The sequence below is a fragment of the Salmo trutta genome, chromosome 28 (genome assembly GCF_901001165.1).
Source record: "Salmo trutta chromosome 28, fSalTru1.1, whole genome shotgun sequence".
Taxonomy (NCBI): Eukaryota; Metazoa; Chordata; class Actinopteri; order Salmoniformes; family Salmonidae; genus Salmo; species Salmo trutta.
In genome coordinates, this window is record NC_042984.1 from 33,870,233 (window position 1) to 33,888,528 (window position 18,296).

At 41.6% G+C, this 18,296-nt stretch overlaps 2 protein-coding genes across 8 annotated transcripts in view; both read right to left on the minus strand.

Moving 5' to 3' along the window:
- LOC115166075 (potassium voltage-gated channel subfamily KQT member 2) overlaps nucleotides 1-18,296 on the minus strand; it is a 41,583-nt gene that overhangs the window by 19,741 nt on the left and 3,546 nt on the right. For 5 of the 7 annotated variants that reach the window (XM_029719729.1, XM_029719728.1, XM_029719727.1 and 2 more), the window contains exons 2-10: nucleotides 7,426-7,516; nucleotides 6,841-6,967; nucleotides 6,057-6,232; nucleotides 5,597-5,722; nucleotides 5,207-5,317; nucleotides 4,696-4,791; nucleotides 4,394-4,488; nucleotides 1,953-2,015; nucleotides 1,274-1,303 (exon numbers count right to left, since the gene is read on the minus strand). In XM_029719729.1, coding sequence (XP_029575589.1) covers nucleotides 1,274-1,303; nucleotides 1,953-2,015; nucleotides 4,394-4,488; nucleotides 4,696-4,791; nucleotides 5,207-5,317; nucleotides 5,597-5,722; nucleotides 6,057-6,232; nucleotides 6,841-6,967; nucleotides 7,426-7,516 — 915 coding nt within the window. Of the gene's footprint in view, nucleotides 1-1,273; nucleotides 1,304-1,361; nucleotides 1,502-1,952; nucleotides 2,016-4,393; nucleotides 4,489-4,695; nucleotides 4,792-5,206; nucleotides 5,318-5,596; nucleotides 5,723-6,056; nucleotides 6,233-6,840; nucleotides 6,968-7,425; nucleotides 7,517-7,653; nucleotides 7,748-18,296 lie in introns of those variants that run through there. The other 2 variants (XM_029719730.1, XM_029719731.1) reach the window with 2 other exon arrangements.
- Nucleotides 13,766-17,532, minus strand: LOC115166076 (E3 ubiquitin-protein ligase TRIM39-like). Its single transcript, XM_029719735.1, has 2 exons — nucleotides 17,391-17,532; nucleotides 13,766-15,711 (listed from the first exon to the last, which is right to left on the minus strand). Exon 2 carries the CDS (start codon nucleotides 15,707-15,709, stop codon nucleotides 14,042-14,044), a length of 1,668 nt encoding a protein of 555 aa, XP_029575595.1. The 5' UTR covers nucleotides 15,710-15,711; nucleotides 17,391-17,532; the 3' UTR covers nucleotides 13,766-14,041.

Sequence of the window (18,296 nt, forward strand, 5' to 3'; positions counted from 1 at the left end):
TCATAGCGCTTGATGGTTTTTGCAACTGCACTTTAAGAAACTTTCAAAGTTCTTGAAATGTTCTGGATTGACTGACCTTCATGTCTTGAAGTAATGATGGACTGTCATTTCTATTTTCTTATTTGAGTTGTTCTTGCCATAATATGAACTTGGTCTTTCACCAAATAGGGCTATCTTCTGTATACTACCCCTACCTTGTCACAACACAAGTGTTTGGCTCAAACGCATTTAGAAGGAAATAAATTCCACAAATTAACAAGACACACCTGTTAATTGAAATGTATTCCAGGTGACAAGCTCATGAAGCTGGTTGAGAGTATTCCAACAGTGTTCAAAGCTGTCATCAAGGCAAAGGGTGGCTACTTTGAAGAATCTCAAATATAAAAAACATTTCTTTGTTTAACACCTTTTTGGTTACTACATGATTCCATATGTGTTGTTAGTTTTGATGTCTTCACTATTATTCTACAATATAGAAAGTAGTAAAAATAAAGAAAAACCCTTGAATGAGTAGGTGTCCAAACTTTTGACTGGTACTGTATATTTATTTAAGGAACTCATCCTGCTTTCAAATTAATCTTGAAGGTTGTAATAGTAGAATGAACAAGGTACAATTTCGAAATTGGGTAGTGCATCAGGTAACTTTTTTCGCTAGGTTTTTTTAGCCCATAGATTTTGTTTTAATGTTTGAGTCACTCAAATATCACATGAATACCCATTAGACATTGCAAGAAAATGAGCTTTAAAAATGAGCTTTTCTCTGCACCCCATGGCAAAACGTGTAGAATTACAGGAAATAAGCTTTGAACCTGCACATTTTTCTCTCTGCCAACAAGAGGTGTGTGAACAGTTTGTGTCACGAACAGTGCCTGTGCCCATAGAAATAGATGGGAGGGCGCGGATGTTTCCCAATGCTGGAAGGGGGGCCTGAATAAAAAAGTGTGGGAACCCCTGAGCTAGGGCACTGTGGGTAAATGTAAGGCCACTGTTCTTGAAGGAGGATCTTATCAAAAAGGTACATCCATATCTGACACACATTGTAAAAAAACAAGACTCATCAAAACCTTGGTCCTTTCTGCCCTGACACACACACACACACACACACACACACACACACACACACACACACACACACACACACACACACACACACACACACACACACACTCCCTCAAGAAGAGTGCCTCAGCAGCTTTGAGCAGAATTGAAGTAAAGCCAAAAGGGGGTAGAAGAAGTATGTGGTAAAACAACAAAGACTGGTTGAATAACAGACCTGGGGGAGGCTTCTGTCTGAGAGTCCTTCCTTTGTTTCCAGACAAATGAAAAAGAACACACAGAGACACACACACACATGCATTTCCGTGACAAATCCCAGCGGGCAGCATTATTTAGGTTACTAAAGTCAGAGAGGGTAGGACGAGGGTGAATATCTGAAAAAGTCAACAGCAGTAGCTATATGTCATTAAGATCATCAGGATTTAGCATTTTGATAAGCAAGCACCTGTCAAGTAGCAAGGGGAAAAAAAAGAGAAACAGAGTTGTCAAGGCACTGACTTAATCGGGTGATGAGCACTAAGTTACTGCAGCCTTGAGACACCACGAGACTATGAATTCAGGTGAGATTCTCCAAAAGGTAAGAATTCTCCACACTAGCGGTTCTGGGGGGGGGGGGGGGGGGGTTAGTGTAGTATGAAATCATTTTTACATAACAAATTTTTGCTATCGTTATTTTTTTACATCCGTTATTAGACAGTGGCAACGGTGATGACTATGAACATGGTATTTTGCCTGCAATGCAGTGAAGAAAACAAATAGACAACAATAACGTCTAATGTAACTGGCCCCTCTAACAGTACAACTGGCCCCAGCTTGGCCCCCCCAGTTGAAATGGTCTAGAACTGCCAGTGATTCTCCATTCACATAATCATCATCCTCCTACTGTATATTCAGACCTGCTGAAGGATTTGGCCTTCAGATTCCTCAGGAGGTCCAGTTGATTGAGGGGGGGTATGAGTCTGGAGAGAAAAGATGAGACGGTTTTCATTATCTTTTACACATCCCACTGGAAGGCTAGTGCATGTCTTTCTAAAAAAACAAATTACCTCTAAGTTCAGTGGCCCTCTAGTCTGGAGCATTGAAGCCTAACATTATACTGTTTCAAAATAGAACCATTCCTTAGATACAGTATTCTGTGCAGCAGTATGTAGCTCTAAAATGAAATAAAAAGCAGAAAGCTGCTTTGAGAAAGCCAAATATTGCAGTCCGCAGATTAATTTCCCAATGATTCCAACAGACTTAGAAGGTAAACAGAGTGATTCATTTTCAAAGTAGCTACAGTGCCTTCAGAAAGTACTCTATGTCCTTGACTTATTCCACATCTTGTTGTGTTTCAGCCTGAGCTCAAAACTGATTAAATATATTTTTTTCTCTCACATATCTACACACAATAACCCATAACGACAAACTGAAATTTTAGATAAAAAAACAAATTAAATACAGAAATATCCAATTTATGTAAGTGTTTACACCCCTGAGTCAATACTTTGTAGAAGCACTTTTGACAGCTATTACAGCTGTGAGTCTTTCCACACCTGCATTGTGCAACATTTGCCCATTGTTATTTTCAAAATTCTTCAAGCTCTGTCAAATTTGTTGTTGATCATTACTAGACAACCATTTTTAGGTCTTGCCATAGATTTTCATGCAGATTTAAGTCAAAACTGTAACTCAGCCACTCAGGAACATTCACAGTCTTCTTGGTAAGAAACTCCAGTGTAGTTTTGGCCTTTTGTTTTAGGTTATTGTCCTGCTGAAAGGTGAATTAATCTCCCAGTGTCTGGTGGAAAGCAGACTGAACCAGGTTTTCCTCTAGGATTTTGCCTGTGCTTAGTTCCATTCCGTTTATTTTTTTATCCTGAAAAACTCCCCAGTCCTTAATGATTACAAGCATACACATTACATGGAATGGGTCCCCAAATCCTCCAAAATTTCTACAGCTGCACCATCGAGAGCATCCTGACCGGTTACATCACCACCTAGTACGGCAACTGCTCGGCATCTGACCGTAAGGCACTAGAGGGTAGTGCGTACGGCCCAGTACATCCCTGAGGCCAAGTTTCCTGACATCCAGGACCTATATACTAGGTGGTGTCAGAGGACTCCAGTCACCCAAGTCATAGACTGTTCTCTCTGCTACCGCACGGCAAGCGGTACCGGAGCGCCAAGTCTACGACCAAAAGGCTCCTTAACAGCTTCTACCCACAAGCCATAAGACTCCTGAACAACTAATCAAATAGCAACCCGGACTATTTGCATTGCCTGCCCCCCCAACCCTCTTCTATGCTGCTGCTACTCTCTGTTATTATCTATGCATAGTCACTTTAATAACTCTACATGTACATGTACTCTACATGTACATATTACCTCAATTACCTTGACACCGGTACCCTCTGTATATAGCCCCGCTATTGTTATTTACTGCTGCTCTTTAATTATTTGTTATTCTTATCTCTTACTTATTTTTATTTTTTTATATATATATATATTTGTAGGTATTTTCTTAAAGCTGCAGTGTTGATAAGGGCTTGTAAGTAAGCATTTCACTGTAAGGTCTACACCTGTTGTATTTGACGCATTTGACTAATACAATTAGATTAGATTTGAACTGAGTTTTCCACACCATGCGTCATGTGAATAATAGTCATGTGAGTTTTGGGGAATAGTCATGTGATATTTGGGGAAGCGAGCACTCAGTTTGTTTGTTTGTTTGACCTGACGAAGATCCGTTTCAGATGGAAACGTTGTCAATAAAGCGGTGAGTTGGGAGCTTTAACAGTGTGCGGGCCTTCTTGTTCTTTAGTATTCTTTATTAGCCCAGCACCTATGTGTTTAAGGATGTGCGTATGACCACAAACCTTTCCATAAACAGTATTATTGCACACAGAGTCCATGCAACTTATTACGTGACTTGTTAAGCACATTTTTACTCCTGAACTTATTTAGGCTTGCCATAACAAACGGGTTGAATACTTATTGACTCTAGACATTACAGCTTTTCATTTTTAATTTCGTAAACATTTCTAAAAACATAATTCCACTTCGGCATTATGGGGTATTGTGTGTAGGCCAGTGACACAACAAATCAATTTAAAATTCAAGCTGTAACAACAAAATGTGGAAAAAGTCAAGGGGTGTGAATACTTTCTGAAGGCACTGCACTAGTTGTGCTTTGAATATCAAAACAAAGCCCAGCAGTATCTCAAAATGAAAGGTATTAGAGTTCAACTTCAACTTGGAAAGCCAGACTGGTTGGTGTCATTTCAAGGGTATAAATGGAATTTCATTTCCAGGATAAAAATGTATATAAAGTATTGAGAACAGGTAAGGTCTGTACCTGTACATTGGGAGAGAAACGTTCTCCTCATAAAAATCCCACGTCGACAGCAGATCAGTCCGAGCGAGATTCGTAGCATAAAATCGCCAAGCATTCTATTTGTGAGACAGATGGTGTTATTTGCTAGTGATGCAGACAATGTCATAATGCAGAGGATGTTCAATGACCCAACAGGTGATATATAATTCAATAAAATCAGTCAGAAAGAACCAGGTAAAAAGAAAATAAAAAAGAAAATTGGTCAAATGTTAGACAATGTGTCAGTGGGTGTGTCCAGACTAAATGGTGGTGCGTGTGGCCACCTGTATCAGACCAGCAGCAGGTTGGCGTCGCTTCTCAAAATGCTTCTGTCTGTGCTGCTCCTGGACCTTCAGAGCAAAACCAGACCCCAGGATGCCCTGTGTGCGTGCATGTGAGTAGGTGTGGATAAGAGAGAAAAATGACACGTTGTCAGAATATCTCTACCCTCTTGAATATGAACATCTGAAACTAGAATGTAGGCCTAACAGATTTAAATATTATAATAATGGTTATCGGAACGTTTTAAATTCAAGTGTGTGCCAGGACATGTTTTGCCTAAGCAGAAGTTCACCATTGAAGAGCACAACAACTCTAAAGTGTACTAATGACACAGAACATTGCAAAATGTTTCCGTAATATAACCATTGGAGTTCATGCACTTGGCCGTAAGGCTGGAACTGTGAGTAAAGGTTTTACATTTCCTTCAAACTCAGAAACATAATACAGTTAAATTAAGTTGCCTTCTGCGCCATAAGGGTTTGAATTAGCACCTAAAATGTCCCTCAAACTTACAGCTGGGAGCGCAAAGAAAGCCACTCCTATCATACTGAACATTGCAGCCAGCAGACGTCCATTCCAGGTCTTTGGGAACTTATCCCCATAGCCTATGGTAGTCAGGGTGATCTAGAGAAAGAAGAGACATTTTAAACAGCACCTACAGTAATACATACCTTATACAATACAGTAGTCCGCCAAAGCTGGTAAGTCAAGACCCCATTCCACTACTATAGATTATACTTTTTCAAGTGACGTTATGGCTCAGTTTTAGATATGTATTTTGCTGGGTACTGCAGATAAATTAGGGAAAGATATTATTGGAAAACTAACTGTAAGTCTTCCCTAATAGAAGATACCATTGAATACCTTGTGCACTTTCTAATTTGGAAATATTATTGAACTTACCAGCCCCCACCACAGGGCATCAGCATAGGTCTCAAACATGTCGTTGTCATCTTTCTCGACCGAGTACACCAGGAAACTAGCCAGGATGAGACAGAGAAAGCCTATGTACCAAGCAGTGATAAGTTCCTGGAGAAGAGGAACAGAGCATCAGCTATAGAATTTGGTAACACTTCATGGTATGTATACATTCATAAAGCCTTTATAAATAATACACAATAATATCTGTATCCACCAAATCCACCATTTCTGTCTTTTATCTGGACTATGTAATCAAATTCAGGAAAACACAGTTTATTCAAATTTGTAGACTAATTTCCTTCTACCCAATGCCTTTTACGTAGGCTTTTGATTATGTTTTTGCGGAGCCTTTCTTCCAAATCTCATCTCAGAGAAGGTGAGAAACCTGGGCTACTGAGGCTAACCTAACCCCGGCTAAACATATAGCCTTTCTAGTGGTCACCTTGCTGTGGGCATAGACCACTGATCCTAGAAGTTTCCAGGTGCCCCCGCGCCGGTCCATCCGCAGCATGCGGAGGATCTGCAAGAAGCGGAGACTGCGGATGGCAGAGGTGGCGAAGACATTCCCCTGGGAGCCAGCAGCCAGCACCGACACAGACGCTATCAAGACCATGATGTCTAGAGGAGGAAGGATATTCACATTATGTCAATGGTGTTCCGTGCGCTCACACGCACACACTCTCAAGCCCACGATGTCTGGGGAAGGAAGGGGATTCACATAATGTCAGCGGGGGTTCCATGGCCACAAGCGTCACCAAACACTGTTGAGATTGCGTTGATAGTGTTCAATGATTACCGACATCCTCCAACACTGAGAAGCCGACCTCGCATGGCAATCCCATGAGGCACTATTCAGGTGTTGCTATTTAATAACATGGTAGTGAACAAAATGACTTCAGGGAATGTGATTAGTGAACTGGTGTAGTTCTAAAACAAGGCAGTGTTGAATGTTGATGTTAGCTTTTCCTTTCCTTACATAAGGTATGGGAGACTTGAGAGAAACTGACTACCCTTAGAAATATTAAAGTAATTCTTGGTTAAAAAAAAATGTTTTATGGAAATGAGAACAGCAAAGTCGGAGGAAGAGGTAGAGAGAGATAAAAGGAGAGAGTGATGAGAAAGGAGAAAGAGGAGAGAAGACCAGGACAGGAGAGTTGTAAGCCAGAACAGAAGAAACATCCTGAAAAGTGAGAGGTAGAAGGAGAAGAAAGTCTTTCTGTTCTCACCGATAACACAGAAAGGCTTGCGGGCGAATTTCAGCCTTCCCCTCCATCCTCTGTAGCGACAGCAGCAGCCCGCTGCCCATATCCTCACGATGTACTCAACTCCAAACACCACGATGGTCACTATTTCCTGTGGTAATTGGGAGCAAATTCAGTGTGTGGGCCTTTGTTCTTTTCAAGTACTTCCGTACTTCCTTGCCCAGCACCTGTTTTTTGGGGGGGATGTGCGTATGACCACAAACTTCACTATTTCCTGTGACACATCAAATCACAGACATATTATACTGCCACTAAACCCAAAGTGTTATCATAGTGCAGTTCCATGCACAACACAACCAGATGGCTAGAGCAGTAGTCGGGAACTACTTAAGATTCCGAAAAAAAGATAAGTGACCTAAAGCTATGGGTGGCTATAATGTGAGAGATATGAACCTGAGAGAACATAGTTCATTTTAGGATTACGTTGGATTTAAAAATCTATATTGCACATATTTGATTGCGACATACTTTGCCGTCTTGAGCATAAAAAGAACGTAGAAAACATGGACAGAGCACCGTACTTTTCAGAGCAAACCACCACATACATACCAGAATGTACAAGGCAGTCTCAGAGCTGTTCTTGAACTCGTTGATGGTAGCGAAAACAGAGAGGATGAGACAGGAAAACACCAACAGGAAGCTGAAAGAAATAAGATGACATTAAACTCTAGGCTCCTGTTCAAATACTTCAGAAATGCATCCTTCCTTGCTTGAGGTAAACACATATCAATAAGCGATTGGATGGGTTTAAGCCAATGTCACCACCCTATTACTTACCAATCCATGACTCAAGGAAGGACGGGTTTATTTCTGAGGTATTCGAAAAGGGCCTGGTAGAATCCCCCATAAATGCCACCCGAACAGCTGGCTAGCTGTCAACAGTCCTTGACCGGGTTGTTCAATTCCCCCATCTGTACATCTATGGCTATAGCCTGGGGGGGGGGGGGTGGACTTATAGTAAGTGATTAATGACTGCAAAGGACACTGGGACCTGTCACGGCATTGGTCATAGAGTTTAATAAGAAGATCTGCTTTAAACAGTTTGCAATTTCATTAATAAAATGCATAAGTTAAACGTGCATGAAACGAGTTTACAGTCAGTCGGACCTTTCACTAATAATAATAATAATACTACTACATGTAAATACCCTGTATGTTGAAACTGTATTTGCGTATTTCACATGCACACAAAATAATCACATTACTTTCACATGTAGCCTAACCTGTCATACAAACTGGAAACTGCTTATACTCAACTGGCAGCTTCATTAAATAGTACCCGCAAAACACCAGTCTCAACGTCAACAGTGAAGAGGTGACTCTGGGATGCTGGCCTTCTAGGCAGAGTTCCTCTGTCCAGTGTCTTGTGTTCTTTTACCCATCTTAATATTTTATTTTTATTGGCCAGTCTGAGATATTTTTCTTTGCAACTCTGCCTAGCAGTACAGCATCCCGGAGTCACCTCTTCACTGTTGACGTTGAGACTGGTGTTTTGCGGGTACTATTTAATGAAGCTGCCAGTTGAGGACTTGTGAGGCGTCTGTTTCTCAAACTAGACACTCTAATGTACTTGTTCTCTTGCTCAGTTGTGCACCAGGGCCGCCCACTCCTCTTTCTATTCTGGTTAGAGACAGTTTGCGTTGTTCTGTAAAGGGAGTAGTACACAGCGTCGTAAGAGATCTTCAGTTTCTTGGCAATTTCTCGCCTTCATTTCTCAGAACAAGAATAGACTGACGAGTTTCAGAAGAAAGGTATTTGTTTTTAGCCATTTTGAGCCTGTAATCGAACCCACAAATGCTGATGCTCCAGATACTCAACTAGTCTAAAGAAGGCCAGTTTTATTGCTTCTTTAATCAGAACAACAGTTTTCAGCTGTGCTAACATCATGGCAAAAGGGTTTTCTAATGATCAATCAGCCTTTTAAAATGATAAACTTGGATTAGCTAACACAATGTGCCATTGGAACACAGGAGTGATGGTTGCTGATAATGGGCCTCTGTACGCCTATGTAGATATTCCATTCAAAATCAGCCGTTTCCAGCTTCAATAGTCATTTACAACATTAACAATGTCTACACTGTAGGATATTTCTAAATGACCCCAAACTTTTGAATGGTAGTGTATATTTCAGGATGTGGTGTATTCCAGGAAATTATCACAATTCTTGTAAACATTTCAGTTTTAAAAACATTGCTTGTTATTTTTTTTTTTAAGTGTTATTTTGTCACAAGTTCAGCTGAAGGCAAATTTCTCTACTGAATGAAATATTACCACTACCTCTTTAAAACCATGTCTATCTTTAAACACAATCACCTTTTTCGTCTTTTAATCATATTTTAACATGGGCTTAATACCTAACAAACACTTTCATTTTACACTTAAACAGCAGGCACTGTTACCTCATATCCCATAATGCCTGGGAAGGAAAAACCGGCCACTGGCTCAACTTACCCTGAGGCAAACATTTTGACTATATTAGCCCAGACAGCTACAAGGATGCACTTTCATGCTTGGTTTAGGACCTCATATTGAAGCTTATAGAGATCCCAACTGATGTATAGAACACTCTTAAAAAGATCAAAAATGTAGATACAAGCATCATGAAACCTTTAACACATTAAATTTTCCCCTAACTTGCTTACCACTTTTCCAATGTGGTTTCTTCATTCAGAGTCCAAGAAATGATGACCTCTTCCTAAATATTTTGTCAAATTATTAATTTTGTGTATGATTTCCTAGAGACAAGGATGGCTCATCTTACCCCACTCTCCCCTACTCTACCCTGTTGTGTACATATCTTACTACTACTATGCATACTACCTCTGATATTAGTGGTTATTTTTGATAACTCTTATTGTATTTGATTATTAAACTGCAATTTTGTGGGACCTAGCACAAGCACTTCACTGCACCTTTTATGCCTTCTGTAAAACTGTGTACGTGACGAATAAAATCAGATTTTTATTTGATTTAAGGAGCTTCTCAGTTATACTAATTCCATCCTCTGTTGGCAGTTGCACACGCTATTTATAAACTTCAGGTCAGTCTTAACTTAACACAGTATTGGTGTGCGGCCAGATCATCTAACGATGCCATCAGCTTGCTGTGCCAAAGCTCTGTTGTGAGACAGTATTTATTGCTTCTGTCACTCGGTCAGTACCACCCCCGAGAGTGAGAAATGTTCCAAGTCTGCAGACTGTAGTCCACCTTCCTGCAGTTCTACAGAAACCACTTTTTTCTAGGCTATCACCACATTACCCATTATAGTAGCTTTCACTGGGGCTGGGAGAAACAAAAAGGGTGAATGTGATTTGGGGAGGGATAGGAAGAGGCAGGAATTGGGTGTGTGCTTGGCAATAGATGGACGGAGACTGGTCTTAGGGAAGGTTGTTTAGGTGAACCATTTTGGAGCTAATCCAATTCTGGGCTAATGGAGATGTCATAGTGAAAGCAGAAGCAGTCTTGCTAGCTAGATAAATCACACAGCTACGCCGCAAGAGACAGTAGAACGACACTCCTGACCTGCAGTGTAAGACGTTTGGTCTTACAACCCCGGACACTGCATAATGTGGTAGTCAGGAGAGTCTAGGCCACACAAACACCACATAAGCGTGTTTGGGTCTGAGAAAAGCACTATAGTAAGTACATGACTAGCATAACATACATTTCTGTTAATTCATGTGTAATTACTTCACAATAAACATATGTGGGGGTTTAAGAAAAGTGAACTGAGTCATACCTTAGAAAAGCCTCAATGTATAGACAGACAGTGGAGCTTGAGTGAAGATTATTTTATGAAACTTTTCACATCTCCTTTTACATTTCAACAGTTGCTCATTATAGCACACACACCTGAGGCTGCCAAGCTCATTAGCACTCCCTGACAAGCACACCTGTAACTGGTCAATGCCTAATAAGAGGGGTGAATAGAACACTATCCAAAGCAGCCAACCAATTAGACACAGTAGCATTTTTCATTCAAACAAATAGCCGTCAACAAGATCGTAATCAACTTCCCTAGATTGTCACTACAAAAGTGACTATACCTAATTAATAATGCCTAATAGTGGAATAGACAGTGTGCGATTACACTCACAGCATATGTGCAGTAGATACATTACTACTGTTTGTGCTGTACTGTGAACGAGTAGAGACGAGTAATCCCTGATTGTGTCTATACATAAAGGCACCTTTGGCATCTCTCCGCTTGTTGCCGGATGTCTAGATGTTTTCACGCGAGACAAGAATTGATAAACAAGATGAAAATGGATTTCTTGGACCCGGAAAGAGCTGCACTTCCACTCAGTTGCAGATAAAGAAACATTGATCTGCCCCGCTCAGCAAGATGTCCAGACCCAGACATGTCTATCTGCCTGGCTGGGTCTATGAGGACTTTAAGAGTGCAGTTGAAGCAGATTCCCCCAGATTACTTACCAGATGGGGAAGAAAAGGCCCCAAAGCAACATCCAGGCCCTCTGAGACTAAAACTGCCAATTGCAACCAATAGAAGCCAAACTCAGGTATACAATGAGGGGAAACACAGTAGCAATACACTTTTTTTTACTAAAACAATTGTCTGTTATGCTAAAAAGGGTATATATTTAATGCAAGTGCTGCATTTCTGCTACTATTGATTCTTCTGGAGACACATGAGGAAGGTTCTGACGGAGCCCATCTGACACACAGTGCAGCTACTATAACATTGCTAACATACCAAATCTTGTCCTTAGTGTTCCTTAATGAAAATTAAGTCATTTCCTCTAAACAGTCCGTTGATTTGTTGTTGGAGGACCATTTTATGATCAAAAGGATGCTGAATATGATTCAGAATTCATTTAATACTAATTGGGCTGGACAAGAGAATAAACCAATGACTTTATATCTGAATGGACAAAGCCATTGATTACGTGACACCATTCATTCCTATGTGAAGACTCAATAGTGGACTTGAAGCACTATTACTGGATACTCACACTGATCTCCAGGCAGGTTTGACTAGCAGAAGTGACTTTTCATAGCAAGTTAGGATAACTTATGCAGCAGGCTAGGAAAATTAACGCTGTAGGTTAGTAGAATTAGGTTAAGGTTAGGAAAAGGGTTAGGCTTGCTAAAACGCTAAAATTGTCCACCGATGCGAATCAAACATACCTAGCTATGGCCAGGCCTGCCATCAGAAGTCTTGGTTTTACACCTATGCGATTCTGCACATTTGAAGCCAAAGACGTTGGTTAAGATATCTCATGTGGGCTACTCCATGAGCTACTCCAGGGAGTGACGTTGCAGGCAAGCTCAGTGCTGCCCCCTCTCACTGAGTATCTCAAGTTGGAGGCCGAATGGGGTACTGCATTCTGCCATTAGCAACTAAAAACTTATTCTGCAAATTAAAAATAATAACTGGTTCAAGGACATACATCTGGTGTAATAGAAGCAATTATTGGTACCAAGACTGTCTTCAAATGTATTTATCTTTTTACACAAAGATTGACCATGAATATTGCCTTCTTCCCATTCACTACAATGGGGGAAACTGTTTTCTGCAAACTGCCTGCAGCACTGTGGTCGGCCTTGAACTTTGTGGCTTCAATGAGAGGGGGAAGTCCTTCTCCCCTGGAATAAACACTAAATAATACTACGTGCTGAATGTTTATTTGATAACAGGACATTGATTTGTTGTTCAAAACTTTTCGCTAAATTCCAACATTAAAGGACTGTGTAATTACGGTTAACATCAATACTCTGCAGGCTGCAGAGCATCTCCAACCAAAGACTTTGTACATTTTGGAAGATTTAAGAGAGTCCATCACATGCACCTGTGTAAACTGTCATAAAGCACTGTGGCTTTTTTTCCCTTTCTATTTTAAGAAAAAGCCCAACAAAACCTTTCACCTCATCCCAAAACGTACCCTCCAAATATACAGAACAGTACCCCCTCTCCAGTAGCCCATTGATTATACACATATCATTGTTACACATATAAAGGAAAATTATTTACATTACATTTTAGTCATTTAGCAGACGCTCTTATCCAGAGCGACTTACAGTAGTGAATGCATACATTTCATTTCATGCATTTTTTTTGTACTGGCCCCCCGTGGGAATCGAACCCACAACCCTGGCGTTGCACACACCATGCTGGCGTTGCAAACACCATGCTCTACCAACTGAGCCACAGGTAACTGCCAAAATACTTGAGTAAATAAGGGATAGGAAACATATTGAAAACAGGTGCTTCTACACAGGTGTGGTTTCTGAGTTAATTAAAGGTAGACTCAGCGATATGACGGAGATGCACAAAGTAAACAGCATAGTGAGTACATTTCTGCAACAACTAAGAGCGTTGAAGTGTGAGGCTCAACTTCTCCGCTGTTTTAGTCCCGTGGCTATTACCTTGTGAACAGTGTGAAGCGAACCCATGCACATGCGCAGATACTGTGTGTGACTGTGTGAGAGCAAAGTCTTGCATCTCTCTCATCTGAATATCTGCGGTGATGCTCGTGGCCACGTCATTTCTGAGTCTCACTTTAAGCAATTAACATCCCCATCATGCTTAGGGAAATGAATAAAAATGCTGGGCAGGCTATTATTTTGGCTGCCATGCCTATGCCCCCATCCACAGGGCACGAGTGGTCACTGAATGGTTTGATGAGCATGAAAACTATATAAATCATATGCCATGGCTGTCTCAGTCACCAGATCTCAACCCAGTTTAACACTTACGGGAGATTCTGGAGCGACGCCTGAGACAGCATTTTCCACCACCATCAATAAAACACAAAATGATGGAATGGTGTCGCATCCCTCCAGTTGAGTTCCAGACACTTGTAGAATCTACGCCAAAGTGCATTGAAGCTGTTCCGGCTCACGGTGGCCCAACGCCCTATTAAGACACTATGTTGGCGTTTCCTTTATTTTGGCAGTTACTTATATATGCCACAGAGAAAAATAGGCAAAATAATAATGAATTCCTACATGATTGTGGAGGTAAAATATATGTTTTTGTATGAGGGGACTTTGCCCATTCAATCTAAATGAAAAGTAGAAAACATTGTCAGTTGCACGCCTGATTAGACACCTAACTTTTTCACTGTCATTCCAATACTGTGACCGTTTTTGAAAAGCTGCATAGAAGTATCAACAACCACTTGACTGAATCAATTGCTGAAAGCTAAGGTGTATCATCGAGCGGTGAAATCTCATACTGATTGACTGACATGATCGGACAAATGATCAATGGGGCAGAGTTTGTATCGTCATTGTTTATGCCTGTAAAGAGGTATGGGTAGAGTCTCTCAGTGAAGGTGCAGACGGTGAAAGAATAGATATGAGACTCGGCCTCCACATCATAAAAGGAGACTTCCCCCTCCTCATAATCCACAAACACCCCCACCTTCTGAGGCTCCTCTGACAGAGAGAGAAGGACACTGGGCCCAGTGTGAGCCATGTACTCATCCCCATTCATCAGCCCCACAGTCCAGTATCCATTCACAGGACTGGGCCTTACATTCCCCTTCCTGTTGATGGACTCTCTGGCCACTCCCAAAGCCCACCTAGTCTTCCCCTCCACCTGCACCTCAAAGTAAAATCTCCCAGAGGAGAAGCCTTCATTTCCTAGTACACAGGGTACAGGATCAAACCTCTTTGGGTTGTCAAGGAAGAGCTTTTGTCCGTTTCCTAGCTTCACCTGTTTCCCATCCTCTGACAAAATGAGTTTGGGATTTGCCGTATCAGAGTCCAGAGTCACATCCACAGCTGACTGCTGCATTCTCTCCAGCTCGGTCTCACACAACTTCTCCATCTCTTCACAAAGCGTCTCCTCCAGTTGAGACACAGCTCTCCTAAGGGTCCCGACCCACAAACCGCTGTGAACCCTGATCTCAGACCAGTCCTTGGTGCGTAGAAGGGTGCAAAGCGATGGGGAGCTCTGGAGGACGTGGAGGTGGTCCTCTGTGTTTGACAGCTTCTGCAGCTCAGTGTCTCTCTTTTGTAGGTCAGTGATTTCCTGCTCCAGCTCTTTGATGTGCCCTTCGGCATGCCTCTCTGCTGCTTTCTGTTTCACCTCAATCACCTCAATGAACTCAGCCTGGCTTTTCTCAATAGCGCGCAACAGAGTAGTGAAGACCTGCACGCTATGTTCTATCTCTCTCTCTGCACCCCTCTTCCTGAGTGCTATTGAGTGTTCGATCTGCTTCACCTTCTGCAGTCTCTCCTTGATCATCCTCTGCACTTTTCCCTTGGTTTCCCCCAGCAGAGTCTTCCTCACTCCACTCTCTTCCTCTATGGGGACAGTCTTGTGGAACTTGTGGTCCGTCTCAGTGCAGAACTGACACAGACAGGTCTGGTCGCTCCTACAGAACAACTCCAGGGGTCGTTGGTGCTTCTCACACACCCTGTCATCCAGGTTCTCCACAGGGTCAATTAGCTTGTGTTTCTTGAAGGAGGCAACTCTCTGATGAGGCTCTAGGTGAGTCTCACAGTAAGAGGCCAGACAAACCAGGCACGACTTCAAGGCCATGAACTTCCTCCCAGTGCAGACATCACAGGCCACTTCTCCAGGCATGGTGGGGTGCTGTTTGAGTGTGCTGTCAGCTGAAGCTAGCTTCCGGACGTGGGCGGCCATTTCAGAAATAAAAGTATTGACACTGAGATCTGGTCTCTGTTCAAAAGCCTTTTTACACATTGGACACTTGCATAGGCCCTCAGCGTTCCAGTACACTCCGATACAGGCCATGCAGAAGTTGTGTCCACACGGGATGGAGACTGGGTCAGTGAACACATCTAGACAGATAGAGCACTGGAACTGCTCTTCAGACAGGAGACTGTTGGAGGAAGCCATAGCTGAAAGAGGCCAAAAAACATTTTATTATTTTCATGTGTCAATATCAGTCAGTGGAGGCTCCTCAGAGGAAGAGGGGGAGGACCATCCTCCTCAGTGAATTTCATAAAAATAGCGAAGTTATCCTTTTTAAAGAAAACTATAGTAAATATATTCACGTCACAAAATAACTGATTAATCACACTGTTTTGCAATGAAGGTCTACAGTAGCCTCAACAGCACTCTGTACGGTAGCACCATGGTGTAGTCAGAGAACAGCTAGCTCCGTCCTCTTCTGGGTACATTGACTTCATTACAAAACCCAGGAGGCTCATGGTTCTCATCCCCTTCCATAGACTTACACAGAAATTATGACAACTTTCGGAGGATGTCCTTCAACCTATCAGAGCTCTTGCAGCATGAACTGACATGTTGTCCACCCAATCAAAGGATCAGAAAATGAATCTAGTACTGAAAGCATAAGCTACAGCTAGCTAGCACTGCAGTGCATAAAATGTGGTGAGTAGTTGACTCAAAGAGAGAGAAAGACAATCGTTGAACAGTTTAGAACAAATGAATTAAGAAGCAAGAGAGAGAGACTGCAATATTCAATTTTTTTCCCACTTTCACTTACTTAGCTAGCTAATGCAGCTAAGATAGTTTAGCCTACTCAAACACCTGGCTCAAACAGAGGGATGCTATGTTAGGTAGCTGGCAATGACTATCCAACACTGGAACTCTTCCAAGTCAAGGTAAGCTTTTGGTTTTAATAATTTATTGCCATTGAGGCCCGCCAGTGTAACTGCTAAACTGCTTACTGACTGCACACTGTACTGCATGATTGTAACGGGTTTACTAACACGTTAGTTCTATTAGCTATGACGTTACTTGAGGTAATATGGTGAGAATAATGTAGGCTGTGTGTAGCAGTTAGCGGTTATGATATGAAGGTTTGTCTTGGAAAGGTATTTTCGTTTGTCACAGCTGATGTGTTGTGCATTGAAGTCCACACGCGAAGGGAAATGGTGAGGAGGAGAGCGCGTAGATGCGAGAAGGAATACAGCGAGCTGTTTGTATGTGGCTGCTATGAAAGTGAACTGTGTTTACGTGTGATCAGGGTTGTATTCATTCCGCCGATTCGGTTGAAAAAAACGGAAGCAAACTGAACGAAACAGGGATGAACATACCTGAATTTGTCCAATAGAAACTCTTGTTTGCAACTGTTGGACAAATAATTACACCCTAAATCAGCTAGATGCAAGCAAGAGTGTGCAAAGCGGTATTGAATGTGTCAATGTATTGAATGGCTGTCCATGTGTCACTGGCTGTCACCTCAATGTTCTCTCTACCTGTGTGCACCTACATTGTAAACTGGGTATAGGGAAAACTTGAGTATCATGTAGGAGCCTAAACCAACACTATCAATGTTATATTGAACTGGGTGAATGGAATATGAATGACAGTCATCCAATATGTGGTTATAGACATAAGGCCATGTTCATTTTTTTTTTTTATCGTCCTCCCTCATCTTAAACGGCACCGACCGCCACTGATATCAATCCATGTAGTAACGTCAAACTATACTATTTTAACCATTCTTTAACATATCATGAGAGTCAAACGCAGACAGGATAATAATTAGGGCTGTCATTTCCGTAGTGTCTAATCTTGTCCAGGCAAAGCTCTTAATTTTTCTACTCACCTCAGTGTGCAGTATGTTGTTGACTCTGTTCGTTCTCCTCTTCGGATCAGAAAAAAGGATATACCGTGACTGGGGATTTGGTACAGCTACGTGGAAATACTCTTAAGTTTGACTTCAGCAAAATGACGTTATAAGCCTCTCCCTTCGCCATAGTGATGACTAACCTCTGCTCTTAAAGGAATACTGCTTTAAAGAAGGTGAATATGTCATTTTACTACACAGATGCCAACTGATAAGGTTTATGTGTTCAAGAGTATTGTATAAACATAATATCATTGTGCCGACATTGTAACTGTAGCTGCTTCTAGGCTAGATTGAACAGACTCAAATGAGATGCTGAAAAGCTACAGCTAATGCTCATGTTCTGTGTTTGAAAAAGTTACCTGCCCATAGAAATACACAGGAGATTTTGGAAGGTACTGTTGAAGTCGAAAGTTTACATACACTTAGGTTGGAGTCATTAAAACTCGTTTCTCAACCACTCCACAAATGTCTTGTTAACAAACTATAGTTTTGGCAAGTCGGTTAGGACATCTACTTTGTGCATGACACAAGTAACTTTTCCAACAATTGTTAAGAGACAGACTATTTCACTTATAATTCACTGTATCACAATTCCTGTGGGTCAGAAGTTTACATACACTAAGTTGAATGTGCCTTTAAAAAGCTTGGAAAATTCCAGAAAATGATGTCATGGCTTTAGAAGCTTCTGATATGCAAATTGACATCATTTGAGTCAATTGGAGGTGTACATGTGGATGTATTTCAAGGCCTACCTTCAAACTCATTGCCTCTTTGCTTGACATCATGGGAAAATCAAAAGAAATCAGCCAAGACCTCAGAAAAACAATTGTAGACCTCCACAAGTCTGGTTCATCCTTGGGAGCAATTTCCAAACACCTGAAG